This window comes from Lonchura striata, chromosome 5, assembly GCF_046129695.1.
Source record: "Lonchura striata isolate bLonStr1 chromosome 5, bLonStr1.mat, whole genome shotgun sequence".
Lineage (NCBI taxonomy): Eukaryota > Metazoa > Chordata > Aves > Passeriformes > Estrildidae > Lonchura > Lonchura striata.
This window is the reverse complement of record NC_134607.1, coordinates 2,570,704-2,588,734: the sequence shown is the minus strand read 5'-3', so window position 1 is coordinate 2,588,734 and position 18,031 is coordinate 2,570,704. Positions and strand designations below refer to the sequence as shown.

At 39.3% G+C, this 18,031-nt stretch overlaps 1 protein-coding gene across 1 annotated transcript in view; it reads left to right on the top strand.

The window, feature by feature from the left end:
- SCUBE1 (signal peptide, CUB domain and EGF like domain containing 1) overlaps window positions 1–18,031 on the top strand; it is a 193,101-nt gene that overhangs the window by 129,358 nt on the left and 45,712 nt on the right. Inside the window, exon 9 of the mRNA XM_021535496.3 lies at window positions 14,749–14,871. Within this exon, the coding sequence (XP_021391171.2) occupies window positions 14,749–14,871 (123 nt within the window). The remainder of the gene's footprint in view (window positions 1–14,748; window positions 14,872–18,031) is intronic.

Sequence of the window (18,031 nt, the reverse complement as noted above, 5' to 3'; positions counted from 1 at the left end):
CAAACATTTCTCCTTCCTGCTGTCTCATTGTCATGGTGACCCAGCAATAATGGGGTGGGCTCTCCACTTCCTCCAAACAGGCCCCCATCCTTCAGCATTCCGAGGCAGCGGAGAAACGCGGCGCTGCCGCGCTTCGATGCTTGGCTGTGCTGCAGTGGGAGTATCAGAAATGCCTGGGTGGTGAATGATCTGTCCCCTAGCTCAGCTGTGAAACCTTCTTTATCATTAAGCAATCTATAAAAAAAAAAAAAAAAGAAAAAAAAAAAAAAAAAAAAAAAAAGGCAGGAGTGTGTAGACTGATGAAAAACCTCGAACAACGAGGGAAATTTTGCATTGACTACGCTAGCTCGATATAGTAATTACATTTTTTTATCTTGCTTAATTGCAGTCTATTATGGCAGGAAAATGCGTTTTAAATCAGTTTTGAGTACACAAAAAAAATGAAACCCTGAAGGTGAATTAAATTTCGAAAATTGAATTGTTTCCTTGAGAAAAGAGTGTTTGTAGAGAATGAGTTTCAATGAAACGAAGTATGTCATGTTTTGTTAAGTATGAACTGAAAGGTTTTATTAAATTAAATGCTTTAAATTAATGCTTGACATCAGTCTGGTAAAAGATTATGACTCAGATGCTGAAGGCTTTCCTCTCTTTTCATTCAGAATACACTAACACTAAGTGAAAAGCTCACAGTCAACAATTCAGCTGGCCAATTTGGCTTCATTTCCTGGCTACAGAGTATCTGTGAAAAGTTATGATTTCCTCCATACTTCCATTAATCAAAATTACTTAAAATTTGTTTCAGTTTTTTTTTTTCTCTAAATTGGATTAAATTGACTAGAGCGCTTAGAATTGCATCTTGTCGGTCCCAATCAATCCATATGAAACTGAAAATGTTTCCTATTTTTTTTTTTTTAAAGTTGCACCAGACAGAACACAAGTTATTTTTACTGTTTATTAGTAGTAAGATATAGGTGTTAATCTCATGCATCCACTGTTAGTTTGTCTGAATTATAATACCTTTATTTCACTGTGATTGATTAGGTAAATTTCAGAGTACTATGGTTTTTTGTATTTGTTGCCTTAATGCAATGGTTTTGCTGTCGGAGGACCTTTGATAAACTCAGGTTTTGTTTGATTAATATCTCTGATCAATTTGACGGGTTTTTTACATGTTAGTAAAAATTAGACAGTAAAATATACCCCAGTGCAAGAAAACTTCTAAAATGTATGCATCAGTCAAGTTTACACTAAGGCAGATAAACTTTCATGGCTTATTGGACCACACTTCCCACAATAGGGGTCTCAATGCCTTTAGAGTCAAGACTGTAAGTTTGGAACAGGCCTTCTGAACTAAAATGGATCTGACCTAAGAAAAAAATACAAGACAGGCCCAAATGATTTCATGTGAATTAACTATTTTTTCCCCTAAGTTGTAAAGTGATCTCATTGAAAGTAATCACAGTGAAATAAAGGTATAATACCTTTCCTTGGTTGAATTCATTCACATACATCACGATTTTAAATGGAAAGGAATTTAAATTATCTTCTGAAGAGTTTAAACTTTAACATTTAGAGGCAAATCTCTTTGTAGCTGTGGGACTACTCCTGCTTTGAATCCACAGCTTCTTTCTGTGCACCTCCCATGAGCAGTGTGTGCAATATCTGTGATACTCCACACCATGCAAGGAGTATCACTGGCCTTAGAGTAGGTCCTGGGGCTTACAAAGAGAGTTCTTCCTAGCTCGCCTTTCTCTAGCAACATGCATTTTTTTTTCAACACATGTGAAGAGGTCAGTTCAGCTCCCTCCACACAGACACACAGGGTTTTTGAGGAACTTAAACATTAAGAGCCATTGGCCATAGCAAGTCATTACCATTTTCCAGTGCTTTCTCAAAAAAAATTTAAAAAAAGGAAAAAACATACATGCAAATGTTGTGAAAGAATAAGCTCAAATGAAAGAAGCTGCTGACAGTCATCACCTCCTCTGCAGTCAGAGTGCTGTGATACCAGCAAATGTCAGCATAAATGTCAGCTTCAGAATCACAAGCAGAATGGGTTTTTGGAGAGGATGTCTGGCAAAGCCAGAAAGGGCAGAGACCTGCTTGTCTTAGTCCCTTTTCTTCTGATTACATTTTCCTTGCTCACTGCACCATGGCCATCTACTTACATGTCTTATCTTTGGGAGAATTTAGGTAGCTAATAGAGTGATTGTACTTTTACACTTGATTCTGGTTCATAATGTCAGTCACAGAAACGTGGTGTGTAGCACATTCAATTTCGTAGCATTCTGCTGAAACAGTGCCTTGGATTCATAGTTTGGTTTGGAAAGGAGCATACAGGAGATGGTCCCTTAGCCTTATCTTAGTCAAAGGTGCAGTGACAGGGGAGTGAATGAGGGCAGCTTTTCCTTTAAGCTGATGAGCAGCATCTCTCTGCTTGCTGCACATAAATGAGGGTGTCTGGGCTGGATCACCCTGGGACATCCCAGAGCTGTAGTGTGCATGCTGCTTAGAGTCTGTCAAAAGTACCTAGGGGAAAGACAAGATTACTCTCAGCATATTTCAGCTTACTCTGCTGGGAAAAAAAAAATGCCCAACTTTGCAAGTGGAATGAGATTGAGATACACTTAGTGCTTAGGCTCTCTATGAAGAAGCTGACCTGAGCGCATAAACCAATTTAACCATGATCCTTGGGAGGGGCAAGTAGTACAAGTGTTTTAGGGTAGTAAGTCAGACACACTTCTGACTTTTTAGGGGAAAATTTCTCAAGCATTTCAGAAAACTGAATGCTCATGGGATTTCAAGTCAAGAACCTCAGTAGAAAAGGCACTGAAATTTGCTGTTTCATTTTTAAAATATAGGTTGTCATCCTCAGGCTTTTGTGTAGACTCCACTTGGTGTGACTCTTCATTTGATCCCCAAGGCCACTGTTGTCCCCACCGTGGACACCCAAGTAGAATCTCCATCCTCTCTCCTATGCATCAGCCCTCAGGGGCATCAAATTTCATTTTTCACCTCGTGCCTTTTACTTCTCTCAGGAATCCCTCAGTGAGCTGTGTTCTAGAATATATTCAGAAAAATAGGTGACCCCAAGGGAAAATAAGCACATCAGCCTTTGGTAATTCCTGATGGGATTAGAGGTCTTACATCATATGGTTCAGCTACCTCATATTTGTACAAGCTTAAAGAGGTGTGCATTGGGAAATAACATGGGACAGCTGGCACGCTCTGAACTCATCTTATTGCAATAGCATGCTCCCTAAGGACATGGAAAGAGTTTAATCCCAACCTCTAGGGTACCCACTTTACTTGCCTTGACAATATCCCTGAACTGGGTTAGCCTTTCCACTTCCCCTCAGAGTCTAAACAAGGAACACAGTGCCTCTCCTTCAGCTCAATAATAGAACCAAAATATAAGGAGAAGTGTTAATACAGTAGTGCAAAGAGACCTGTGTTGCCCATTCAGATGTGGAAGTCAGTGCAGGACAAATTCTCAGTCCCTCTGTGGTTTTCTCCAGTGTTCTTCCCTCTGAAAAACATCCTCCTCCAGGGGAATCAGAGTGCCTTGATTTTTTTGAGTGACAGGCCAAAGCCATATGATTTTACCAAATTATTTTGGCAAAGCCAGTCCACAAGCTGTATGAAGTCAGGTGGTAGAGGTTTAGAAGTTAGCTATTAAAGTATGTGTTGTCTTTTAGCAACCCTTAAGTGTTTACTGAAGTGGTTAATTCTGAGCCATTTCTCCCCCCAGGTGGCTTTCTCCCAACTTCTCATCAACTCCAGCCAAGAGTAAACTTCCCAATAATAAAATCAAGATCTAGTTTACATAATTCACTATAAGCAACTCCACTTCTATCAGGTTCCATACACAACTCTGCTTTCAAGCTACAGAAAGTTACCCTCTCAGTGTTTGCCACTCAAAATAAGTGTGTGTTCAAAAATAAGTACCATTTGAGTTTGCTTTTCTGTATCTGCAAGCAAATAGCTATCAGAAAATAGATTAGGTGTAATCACAAGCTACTACAACCACATAGCAGAACAAAAAATACCTCTTCCCTCTGCATGCTGATCATAAGGCAAATACAAATCTTGTGGCTGAGTTCTGTCTTTTATCCTAAAAACAAGGCAAAAAATAAATACAAAACCCTCTTATGTCTTTGCATCAACAGAGGGCCATCTTTGCCTTACATAAGAATTCGGTGCCTAAATTAATTCACAACATGAGACTGAGCTCAAGAATGATAGTAGTGAAATTTGGGTTCTACAGGAGTTAGATTAATGCTTTTAAGAGGAACAAAAACATTAATTTAAAATAATAATTGTCTCTATATGTGTGGTGCACAGATTAAATGTGCAATTAAATGTTCCATTAAAATAGCCAAACTTCCTTAAAATTACCTTCTGACAAACCAGTTCTGACCATTATCCAGTACTTCTGCACAGTTAAAGGGTTTTGAGACCACATGACATTTTCAGGAAACAAGCAGGAAGCCTTCTTGGTAAAGGCAGATTTGTGTGAATCCCAAACTGCTCAACTGATTTACAGAAACCAGCAGATTTATTTTTTTTTTAATGTTGCAGCAGCTAGATCACCCTGTCTCTTCCCCTTCCCAGTACTCCTCTTTTTCTGACAAAACCATATGATTAAAAAATTAGAGGCATTTGTGACAAACAAGTAACTGAAGGCAGCCAGTGGGTGATTTCATTCTGTGAAACAATAGAACCAAAAAAAAAGGTAACGAAGGCAACATTAAATGAGAGGAAAATTAGGGATTTTATAATGAAAACAGTGGTCCTGTTCAGGGCTTGAGTACTGGCAAGATTTTCAGAACACACATTTTGGGGAAGCTCTGAGATGAGTCATAGGGTTGGACCCACTAAATACTCCTACAGGGAAGTTTTTGGCACATGAACCAACCACATGCATGCTGCAGAGATAACAGGTAGGCTTGTAGTTGGTGAGAGAAAAAAATACCAAGGGAACTTATTTGTTAGGAATGACAAATGAAAGGCTAAAGCAAAAGGGAATATTAAAATACAGAGGCAGTTTTGAGTTTATTTTTTGTTTGATAGACCTCGAAGCAAGATGAGAGACCATCTGTGTCCAAAATAAACCATCATAAATGTGAGAACTGAGAGAGGGAAAACTGAGTAGTCAATGGAAGAACAATAATCAAGTTCAGCTTATCAGAAAAGATGCTTGTTTTATAAGAGGTGGATAAGACTCACAAATTGGATGAGCACAAGTTCCCCGGGAGCTACAACAGCATTTTCAAACTAACTACCTAAATGTGGATTAAAGAAGTGAACATTAAGGCCTTTTTGCTGAGGCTGCAGTCATTTTAGGCTATTCCATCGACGTTGTCAAGGTCTCAAGACAAAGAACATACATGATCAATCCAGTGTGAGGAAAACAGGGCAGCATCCAGCAGGCAGCTGTAGCAGCTCATTAGAAAGCTCTGGGTCGTGTCCAGAGAGAACCACAAGCATCTGGGCCAGCCCTGCTGCCCTGGAAACAGCTGTTTCTAGACTTGCTAACACTGGGAAGTGACTCAAAACCAGGTTTCTTATTTTTTCCCCCCATTTTTTTAGAGCAAACAAGGAGTTGGTTGTTGTTGGTGTGTGATAAGAGAGGTGATAGATTATCTGACTGAGGGGAAGGCTTAGAAGAGGTCATGGTGAAACCATAAATAGTGGAAAATATGTTGGAGAGGGGGAAAAGCTGCTGGTTACCAGAAAAATGAGTGAATGAGTAGGATTTGAGGGAGGAAAAGATGGAAAACTCTTGGTGGTAGGTGGTGACAGTGGTCAGAAGCCTAGTGTGGCAATCAGAAAAATGAGCAATTGGATACACGGTGAGGAGTATGTATGTGAGTGATTTAGAGACATTATTGATTTAGACTTTCCAAGTTTCAGACCTCAGTGGTGAAAAATCAAATTAAAAACCCATGATTTCTTAATTGAAAAAAAAAAAAAAAAAGAAATGCAAATTTTAGATATCAACACACTTGAAATTTGTCAGAAAGAAGAAAATTGAATGAAAAAAAAGAGAGAGAATGGAGAGCAGAATCCTTCTAACTGCTGCTGCAAATCTGTCTGATCCAAAATATGTGTGAAACTTTCACTGCCCCTTTCTTATTTTTAAGGGAATTGCCTTTTAGGTTTTCAGTTGGGCCTTGGGTTTGGGGGTTTTTTGGCTTAAAGAGATACAATTCATTTGTCTGCTGTAGACTTGTTCATGACAGACAAATATAATATAACAAATTATCTTCCATTAAAAAATTGCAGACTTGGGTCAGCTGCCATGTAAATCATTCTGTTTCATTCCCTCCCAAGGGTTCCATCTATCCCCACAAAATAAATTCATGTGTACTAAGTTAGGGTTTTTTTTCATGACTAGGCAATATCCCTGTTCCCTAGAAACTTGCAGTTGTTATTTGTCTTCATGAACCTCCCCTTTGAAAATGCCAAATCCTTTAAATTAATGCTTTAGAGGGTCATATTTTGCATTTCAGTTGTTGAAAAGACCTTGCATTTATTCAACAATATAAAGCCCCCTGAGGATCAACAACCACAGCATATTATGGAAAAGTGTGTGGTGCTTTGTGTTACTTGGGAGTTGACTACTCACAAGATCATAACTTCCAACATTCAAAACTTAAAGCATTTTTTTCATTATTTTATCATTGTCTTTTTCATTAGAAAACACAGCTTTTCTTTTTTTTTAATATGACTAGATCCTTCTCTCAGTGATGCTGCTGTCTTCCCTGGTACAGAGCAGATCCCTGGCTGCTTGAAGTAGCGTCTTCAAACACTTTTGGAGGGTTAATTTTTGGTCAGCGTCCAAATTTCTTTGATTCATTAAGAGCTATTTAAATTATCATGGACTAATTGTATTCAAGTGCCCCTTTCAGAAGGAGTAGTTTTATCCCAGGAAAGCTAGCACAATTTCACTGGGATTTTAGAGAGAACATCAGTACCTTTGACTGCCCTTAATACCAATTTTATTTGATTAAACAAACACTTTTCTAGAAGAAAACTGGGATTCTTGGAAATAAGCACAGAGCTTTCCTGAGCAGTTAATAATTCCAAGGGGGTAAATGTAAATAACCATGAGTAAATGTAAATTGAGTTCATACACTAAACCTAGGGATTCTTGTATCTTGGTCCAATAGTGCAGTTATCTCACTTGCCCCTTTTTTCTTCATTCAGACCATATGGAAAAATTAAATACAGTAAGAGCCAGGCTTTGTTTCTTAGTGACACCCAGCACAGAGAAAATGTCCAGGGTTGTCTGCCCCACAGTTATGTCTGATGTACTCCTTAAGAAACACTGAATTAACTCTTTTATTCTTGTTATTAACCTGCAGCAACCCGTTTAGTTCTTCTGCCTTGCCTCCTGCTGCATAAACATTACACATAGAGTTATTCTGGTGGGGTGGCTGTGTGAATAATTACATTGCACATGGAATTATTCTGGTGGTAGTGGCTGTGTGAATACTTAAGGTAGGTAAGCAGTCAGCCCTATGTATTTGCACAGTGCTTTTACCCTCAGCCTCCAGATCTGCCTGTGCTCACTCACAGAATCTGATGTCCTGTGCTTTCCACATGCTCTGTAAAAAACAGAGACAAACAGAGACCCAAATACATTCTTTGGTGTCCCCAAGTCCACATGGGAGATTGAACAGCACAATTATTTCTCCCTCTCCAGTGTTTAATAAAAAAGCATTTTGATTGACAAAAGCATTTTGATTGCTAAAATGTTACAGGAGGAGGAAAAGTAGTTTTATTTCCTGGGATTCCTGTGAGGTTTAGCTTTGCTTCTGGCAGGGGGGCACAGGGGAGGAGGGGTAGTTTTAGCATTTAGCTCAGCCTAGACAGTGAAAAGACTATCAGTCTGTATCTTTATGTCTCCAGTCCCCTTCACATTCTGGTGTCACAGCCTCAGCTTGCACTGTTTGGGTTCGTAGCATTGCACTAACATGTTTCTAAGGTTAGGAAAGAATTCAGTGTTCAGCAAAAATTTTAAATGAAAATCCTTTCTTTTCATATTAGATTTAGTAAATCCCTTCCCTTTTACAAATGAGAAATCTGGGCCTAACCTATTATGACAGCATCTCTGAGTTTTTCACCTGCAAAGGTTTTTGTGTTTTATAAATCTAATTAACTGTAATAAGAAAATAATAGGACATAATGTTTGTTTTACAAGGTGATTGATCTCTTGGCAGCCTGGCAGACTCTTTTATTGATTGGTTGGTGGATAATGTCAGAGTGGATATGTCCTGGAGGAGAATAGCTGACACCTAAATCCATATGTGACAGATTACCATCTGTGTTGGAAGACAGGTTTCTTCGTGAAATTGCGAAGATAACAGGTGAAAATTGAGAAAGTGACATGAGGGAAATGTGTTGGAACCTGCCTCAACCTTTCCATGCTCTAAGAGCATTTACACAAAGCTCTCTATTTTGCGGGCAGCCTGTTTTCAGGATGAGGGAGATTAAATTTTAATTACATTCATTCCTGTCTGCCCAGTCTAGATTTAATCCTGTTAATTAGGAAAATGCCTTGTCCCACAACCCAGGTATAAAGCTAATTAAACAGAGAATCTTCATTTGCTACTTAGTGGAACTTTGGTTCAGTAATGACTATCATACTTTACAGTTAATTAGCACTGTGGGAGGGAAAATGAGGATGTTGTTGAAGCACAGAACTCAAATTAGAGGTGCTATAATATATGCTTTATTTCATTTTGTAGCTATCTGATGAAGGTGAGTTGCACACTATCCTACCTGCCTCTATTTCACATTTGTTAAAGAAGAATTAATTAAATGTATCTCTCCTGCAGAAATGTTGTGTTAATGAAGAAAATCAGTTGCTGTCCTTTGTAATCCTCAAGTGGAAGGTGTTGCATAAATAGAATTATTCCTCCCTGAAACATGCAAGAGGCAGTGAACTGTGCTGTTTTAGGTGGAGTGGTGGAACAGCAATTGTACCTCTTAAAGGAAATGTGGCCCTAAGAGTCCTGCAGACATTCACAAAATCTTTCCGTGAAAAGCACTGCCAGCAAGGAACCTGCTGCTGGGTCAAACCATTCTGAAGCCCAGACCAGAAATTTAAAACAACTGCAATTTGACTTTAAAATTTTGACAACAAATGACTTGCATTCGTAACACCTTATTCCATAATAGTGCATTTTAAAGTATTGGTCCTGAAAATACCAAGTGATAATTACCAATCCCCAAATTTACAAGTGAAGTAAAGCAGGGAAGTGTTACACCTTGCCCAAATGTTGGATAAATCCATTGTAAAACTGGAACTAGGACTTCCAACTCCCTGGAAACCAAACCCACAGCAGCTGGCTTGATGCTTCTGGATGGAACAGCAGAGCCTGTGTCCTGCTTTGATTTGGAGTTTCTCATAGTGGCACTGATCCAGTGAATCTGGGAATATGAAATTATCTTTCTACCCTACCTGAGATACTCCTGGCATGCGTTATTTAAGATGCTATGCAATATTACATTTAAAATATTACAAGTGGAGCCTGGGAGCTTCTGCTTATGCTAATCCTGAGTTTACAAGTTTTATTGAGAAGTGGCAGGCAAATACCAAAACAATTTCAGTCTGAGCATTGGTGGCTCTGTAATATTTGTAAAATAGAACAGCATGCAGTACAAGGTGTTTTGCTCTGCTGATTGGCACCCCAGGGTAATCTGATGAGTTGTACACTGAGCTTGGATTCAAGTGTGGATGAGTTAGTTATTGTTTCTATTCCTCTATTTCCCCACCTCCAGCATGGGGTTAAAAAGTTTTGTCGCTGCTTTGTACTTTTTGGTCCGTGGGCAGCAGGGAACTAATATCTGTGTCAACAAGGCAACACTAGTTCCAATTTTTAGGGGACAGTGGTGATTTGTAAAACCATGAGGAAGAGCAAGGGAGGAAAAGCAAGGGAAAATTAGGAAATCAGGGAACAAAAAGAACTAGCAAACCAGCCCACCTTGCAGAAAATGTATTTATATTGATGTCCACTGTATACTGGTAATAACTTTACTAATTCCAACACGCTGGCTTTCATTTTTAAAAACAAGAAGCTTATGAAGTTTCAGAAATGATCTTAGGTTGATCTGGGAGTATATTCTTTTCCTGGAGGTAGGTAGCATTTTAAATCTGCAAAGGATTAGACAGACACAATCAGTTCAAATATTTGTCCAGCCATTGAAAGGAGGATCCTCACTTCCGCCTGTGATGAGGCTCTGGAAATCTCCATCTCCATCATTGTTCAGCAGCTAAGTGAAGATTGCATGTTGATTACCCTTTCAGTCGCCTTTAAGCAGCTTATGTGAAATGTTAAGTTCTAAGTTACCTAAAATCCCTGCTTTTTAATTTGTTCCCTGGCTTGTATGCAGCGAGGCAGATCTCTGTGTGTTTGTATGTGCACACACAAGTGCATACATGCACCCTGATCAGAACCAGCTCCTTCCAAACATGAACTGCACTGAGCAGAGCTTGAAAAAGGTGCAGGTGAACAGGAGGAGGCATTCCCATTATTCTTCATAAGATCATGAAAGAAAAATAACAGTTGCCTGCTTAGCCGAGTCAAATTGTAGCTATGCAACTTAGCACAAAGCATCTGAGTTTCTGTACTTCCATTTAAAGCTGATTCCACTGCCTCCCTCACATTTTGAGATCCTCAGGAAAGACAGGATGATCTATTATTATAGATTAATATATTTATTATAATAATTATATTATAGAGGGTTTTTTGTTTGGTTTGGGTTGGGTTTTTTTTTTATTTAAAAACCCAGGGTTCATTCCTGGGTTCACATGGGCACACAGCTTTTGTGATGGTGTTGCTGAGCTCCATCTCCAGACAAATATTTGCGATTGGAGATTTTTCTTTCAAATATTACAGATTTAAAGAAGGTGTTAGCTTCCTTGTTGCAAATCTTATCTTTGCTTTTGTTTGTATTTAATTGCTTGGGAATTGAATTAACCATTTTCAGAGCTCACAGGAGGCTTGAGTTTGAGTTGCTTGTTAACCATACCTTCACCTGACAGTTTGACCATAATTTTCAATGCTTCTGTGGCTTCTCACTGGCCTGTATTTTCATATCTGCACGTGTCCCATTTTGGTATCTTGCAGCAGAGCATCAGCTTGTATGAGCAACGTTATCATTTAACAATACTGACTCACTGCATTGGGAGAAATCCTTTGAGGTTTATTCCCAAGGCACTCAAAGCCCATCAGACCTCCCAGTCTGTAATAACTCTCACAGTATCATCAGGGCATTTTATGTACAACCCCCACGGAGGAAAGTTTTTACACCCTTCTGCATTTCTGAGGATAAAGGGGAGCAGAGCCTGTGGGAAGCTGGAGCTATTTTCCTGCAACCTGCATCTTAAGGAGCCGCTTAAGAACTGTGTTTGAAGACAGCAGGCTTATGGCTGCTCCACAGACAGTCCCAGGAATAGTAGGGGAATATTTGACTAAATAATGTCAGAGCTGGTAGAGACACCACAATGGGTTTCCACTGTGCAGTTTTGCCCAACATGAGAAGCAGACGCACTTGCCTTCTGTGAAGTTCAAAGAGACACTTGACAAAGTTGGTGGTGCACCAGTGAGTTTAAATATAAACGGGGCCCTCACCTTCTCAAGCAGTGGAATAATTTATTTTCACATGGCTTATAACACAAATTATTTATAGCCAAGGAAAGAAAAGTAGTGGGGATGCAGACTTTTTGCAATTTCTCTGAACCAGTTACACATGATACATACAGTTGAATACTGCTCTCTTCCAAGTGAAATGCAGCAATGTGCTGCTCTCCACAGAGTGAAATAATTTTTACATGCCCTGTCAGTCTCGCTATGACCATGGAAAGAAATACAGTGAAAGCAGAGACATTGGCACTGTTTATGTTATTTAGAATGTTTTTGCAGCTAACAGTTTTGACCTCTTTTCTGTTTTGATGGTCCCTGTTTCAAAAGGTCATGTCATGTTTTCCAGTTAGAAGAAATGAATAAATACTTTCTTTTCCTGTGGACTCTCCCAGGTTTTACTCAGATCCTGGTTCAGAATGATTCCAAAGAATTTCTGGTGTAAAGCAAATATGCTGCATTGTCAGTGGAATTGCAGTTATTAACAGCCTAAATTCTGCCCTCTGATGCCAGCAGGGTTTCATTTTTGCTCCTCACGGTTGTGAGAGACACAGAAAAGAGACTGGAATTTGGAATTTAACATATGAAATCCAGGGGCCATCATTTAAAACATCAATCGTTACTCCAGAATGGTGTTTGACAGGCTGCAAGCAATTTCTATTTCAAGCAGTCTCAGGCAGCAGAGTAGCCCAAAGGTCATGTTTTCCTTATCACAGGTAAAAGATACTTTCTTTATGATGGATGGCTGTTCTGTGTGTTTACGATGCACAACATATTAGTAATTTTAATTCCCAATTCCATTTGTCCCACAGTTTTGTTGGGGCAAGCTAAACTGTAGTTAGGTACACCTGTGCTCTGCTGAAGGGTGGGACCTTTTGTGGTAGACCATCCTACCACAGTCCCAGTTGCACGTTAGGGAGCTGGGAGGAATCACTTCTACAAAAGGAAATGCAAGGCTGCAGGAACTGGGCCAAAAATTCTTCTGTTTTCACTGCCAGTCTTGACTTGTGCAGATGATCACAGCTGAAATCAAATGGGTGGCTGCCTCCAGTCTCATGGTGTTACAAAGAGTGACCTTCAGTGTGTTCTTCACCAGATCTACCAGGTTGGGACCCCAGGGTTATCCGTTGTTGCCCAGCCAAATACCAGAACTGGAGCACCCCAGACAACAAACAGACTCCTGATTTTGGGGCACCTGGAGAATTTTGTTACCCAAGACACAAATGTTTGAGCTGGCTTTGCACAAAACACTCAGTTCCACAGTTGCTGCCTACAATTTACCCTTGTTCTTCTAATTGGGTTGAACGCAAAAGCCACTCCTCTGCAGAACCAGACACAAAATTATTAAGCAGCAGTATTAGTTCCTCTGCAGACCCAGACACAAAATTAATAAGCAGCAGTATTAGTTCCTCTGCAGAACCAGACACAAAAGTAATAAGCAGCAGTATTAGTTCAATGGGAACAAATTTCCCATCTCTTTGCCATAAGTGCAGCTCATAAGAAAACCTTTATAACAATATACACTGATCTTGCTTATTTGAGCCCTGCACATGTTTCTGTCAGTGTGTGTGCAACAAAGTGCTCTTCAGAAATGATGGCTGAATTTGCCTCTCAGCTGTTCAAATTTTTAGATTTACCACCTCACTCCTCTTGCTGCTGTTTATATTTTACATGCAGAAATGTGGTAAGTGCCAGGCCACTTTCCCATGTTGGAATTATATGTTTCCAAAAATTAATGAATTGCTTTCACTAAAAATCCTCCTAAATTCAAAAAATATTAAAGCATGCCCTTCAACCGCTAATATCTTGTTGGTTTTGTTAAATTCCCATCTTCATATATTAGACCTAGGCATCTAGATTTGCATTTTGCAAGATTTGCTCTTTGAATGGCCAGCTGTTACCTCAAAGTTTCAAAGATCTTATAGCAAGAAGCTTTGTGAAAGGAAACATTGCTCTCCATTTGGTTCCCTGAAAAATCTTGTTTCCAATTCCAGAAGTGGGAAGCCAAGGCTCAATGTCATATTACTTCTTCACTGTATGCATTCATAAAAAGAGCTATTTTTGGCACTGTTCTTCTCCTGAAAAATAATAAAAGTACTTTTTTTCCTCTTTTTCAAATAAACATAGATCCATGGTTTTATAATTGGGGGAGGATGGAAAGATACCCTGTATTTCAAATGAGGTTTTGTGGCCTGTTATATACTTACTTCACAACCTTTTATGGATTGGAAAAGGGATTGGTCGTTCCAGATCTTCAGAACCTTTGGGAGAAGTTAAAAGGAGTGGGAAGTAGAATCATCAGTATGAAATTCAGAACAGAGGCCTTATCAAGTTCATCAGTCCACTTCATAATCACTGTTTGAAGTAAGAGCCATTCATCTGTCCTTCATACATAGACATGTGTAAATATATGTGTATATATATATATGGCTTTCAAATAAAGGCAATAGGTGCTCTGTCTTCAGAATAACTGAAGAAGCAACATTTCACATGCACTCAGAGTTAGTTCCTTTTCTGCTATACCAAGTGAGAGAAGTTTGATATATGAAAATGGGTGACACTCCGTGTCACTGAATAATGAGCAAAATAACATATAATTGCTCATTCTGAGAAAACATATCCTTGCATTTGTTTGTGTAAGGGTGATGGAAGTATTTCTTCAGAATTCAAGTATCTTTTACTTCATGTCTGTTATTACTTCCAATTTTTGTGTGTTCTTATGTTTTGTTAGTTCCTATGCACGGTAAAACGATTCATGTGCTTCCCAGGCTGAAGTCTGCTGTCAGGCAGAGCACTCCATCTCCAGAGAAGCTTCCCTGAATGTTCCCTAACACCAAAGTACCTCAGTTTGGGTCATCTGTTGGTTCCAGTTCTGAGAGAAGCACCTCTGTCTTCTGCACAGCTCAGCCCATAGCTCTCCTTGTAAGCCTTGCAAGATAGGTCTGGACAGGGACACCTCTGACCAGCCTGGCTCCTGACAGGGACAGCAGCCTCCTTGGGGATCTGAGCATTCCTCTGTTCCTGCCCTAAAATTGCTGTCACAAATTAATTTTTTGCTGTTGTGAACTAAATCTTTGCTGTTGATTCTTTGCAGATATTGATGAGTGTTTGGTAAACAATGGTGGCTGCGACCATTTCTGCCGAAACACGGTTGGCAGCTTTGAGTGCAGCTGCCAGAAGGGCTATAAACTGCTCACAGATGAAAGGACCTGCCAAGGTAATACCTCATTAACCTCACTCTTCATATAATGAGAATGTTATTTCCAGTGGATTTTTTTTGTGGTTGTTTTTATACTTAACTAATTTGTACTGCAGGTTTTAATTGTACTGTCGTAAGAAGTTAGAATAGAAAACACCTGTGAGATTTCTGTTTTCTGAGGCGGGATTAGAAGATGATTGGAAATGTCTTGTTTCAATGTTTTTAGTAGTAGGAATGCCAGTGCCCTGTTGAAGTGTAAAAATCCAAGTCGTGTACTGGAATAGCCTCAGGCAGAGAGTCTTATTTTCAAATCCTCTCATTTGCTAGGATCTGAATAGGAGAGAGGCTTATCTTATTTAGACCAGAGTCATCCAGAGTAACTGACTGTAATACAGCATTTGCAAGATTTGAACTAAAAAAAAATGGGTTTAATTTGTGAACTCACCTTTGCCTGAGAGAAACTATTTATAAAGGGATAATGGTGGCATTTTGTGGGAATTCAAATGAAGCATGTTTTGTGTTGTTTGCTGTGCGTGTCATGATTTGTTAGCTAAGTCATCTGATGTTAGGTATTCTGTGACTAATTAGGTGCATAACCATTTCCAAGTACTGACCATGTAACTTTGGAGAAATTATATTTAAACTCTGTATGTTTACTTTTTAAAAAACTCATAGAAAAGGCTAGAAAAATGAGCATGCATCAATAGAAAGAGAAAGGGAAGGATGACATATTCAATTAAAATTTTGCACAGAAAATACCGTTTTATTAATACGTGATTATTTGCATGAGTTTTGAGTAAGTAAAAGTTACGAAGTCCAAAGCAGCATTAGTTGCAGCAGCATTTTAGATATTATTTGTTTATCACAAAGGAGAAACCACCATCTGAAGATATATGTGTCATTCAGAATTTTTCCATTGCTTCTCATTGGTACTTCCATCCATCATTTGAGAAGCCACCTCCACCCTGACTGTGTGAATAGACACAAAGGAGTTGGTGAAAAGTTGATTTTAAGCTGGACAGGATGGAAAGAGCTGAGATTAGCACAGCTCATGCCACATGATTCAGCCAAAAAACCACTGTACGACCATGTCAGACATGGGGAAGTTGCCAGGTTTTGATTGACCTGCTAAAAACAGGGACAGAATATTAAAAAGAAACATTCCCTTCATGATGTATTTAGAAATGGTTGGGAAGACCTTGTTCATGAATTTCATGTGGTATCAGTCAGAGGTTTCACCATGGAACTAATTGTAATTACACCATGGAAAAACTTGAGAGAAGTTAGGCAAGTGCTGGTGCAGAATTTATTTGTTCATTATGCAGAGGATTAATAGTAGGCTGTAAAAGCTCCCTGTAAATAATCAGGTTTCTGTGATGATAGTGAGAATCTAGAAGCAGCTCTGTAAATACTATTCAAGTGAGTTTTGTTTCTTCATGTGCCAGAGCTCCAGAGAGAGCCACCAGTAACAATACACACCATGCAAGGACTAAAGCAGGAGCCATGGAAGTATAATCATGGTTTGGGCATCCTGCTTTTCCCATTGTTAGTGAGGAAGGGCAGGCAATCCATCTTGCCTCTACATGATACACTGATTGATAAACTCTAGCTTACCTGTTGCTGTAGAAGATAGATTAGTGCAAGCCCAGAGAGTTTTTGGGCTGGACAAGTTCCTCCATCCCAGAAACTCTGGTTCTTCTTCGTAACATGAAATGGGGAGGACAAAGTCTTTTCCTGTTTAAAACCTGAAGTATTTGGGCCTCAGCAAACATGCTGTGATGTCTGCTTTGTGGAGAGATCACTGTGATAATTTAGTTCCTGTTTGGTGCTTAAGGTGATAATTGGTGACTCATGCAGTCAGTATTAGCCTGCTAATAAAGGGAGAAGGAAAGTGAATGCAGAGCAAGAAATTGCTGAGGTATGAATCACCTGCACTTTGCTTCTTCCCCTGTGAGATGAATATAGTCAGGGGAAGTGGTTATAGTTCTTAATGTCAGGTCCATCAGGAAAATATGGTTTGGGGTTAGTAACTCTTCTGGGATATAAATCATCTACATTTTGGTTTTTTGTAACAGCTGGTCAACACTGACTGTAAAACATTAATGAGAGGTTCAGGGAAATTTATTTTAGGCATATTAGCCTTTCCAAAGAGTGAAACAGAACAGTCTAATTTCTGTTTATAAAAGATGCTGTTGTTCATGTTGCATCTGTTGTTTTGATTCATAATAGAGTTTCCATGATTTATGATCTTTCTGTCAACATTGCCCTTCTCTTCTGGTTTTCATTTTTTAAAATAAAGCTTTCTTTCAGTTACTAATCAACATGTTTACAAAACACTCATTTAGGACCTTAGGAGTCTGCCTTGTTTGGGACTGGGTCCTATTTAGTTCAGGTGGCCTCCCCAGTGTATAGAGCATTCCACTCCAAAAATATTCATCATTAATATCAGCACAAGGCAATTCTATACATTTCAATATAAAATGATCCTTCATGTTCCCAGTGAAATTCGGAAGTTGTCCCACATCACCTTATTTCCTTCATGTCCTTTCATTGTAGACCTCAGGGCTGACTTGGAGATTACAGGGCAATTGTATTAGTCACAGACTTTGTTCTGGTTGTTTGCAGAGCTCCCACCCCGCTCATACCAAGTGCCTTCCCCACATTCATGCTCCCTGTGAAGAGAAAGTATTTCTCTTTCAGTTTTTAGGCAGGAAGGGTGAAGCCAAATATAGCAGCTTGCCTAAGATCACACATACAAATGCCTGGACTGCCCAGAGAACAAATCTCCAATTTTGGTAAATCTGCCCCTGCTCATTTGCCCATAACAAGGTATTATTTTTCTCTTGTGTTTGTGCTCATATCCTGATATGAGAATTCCTTGATTTTTTTTCAGGAACTCTGCTTGGTGCTCTCTTGGTGCCACCCTGCATGTTGAGTGCCTGTATAAGCAGCCCTTGGCTTTGGAAAGGGCCTTAAAATGTTCTGCATTTGTCTGTTTACAGCTAAACCATTTTTAGCCCTGGCTGCAAAGAAAACCATTGTCAATCACAGATTACTTCTGCTAGGGAGTGGTTCTCACGCTGTGGCTCCTTGTTAGACAAGGAGAATGTGGGGGGTTCTCTTCTTTTCCCCTCCCCTGCATTCCAACTATTTTAAAAGGAAACTTCTTTGTAACCCA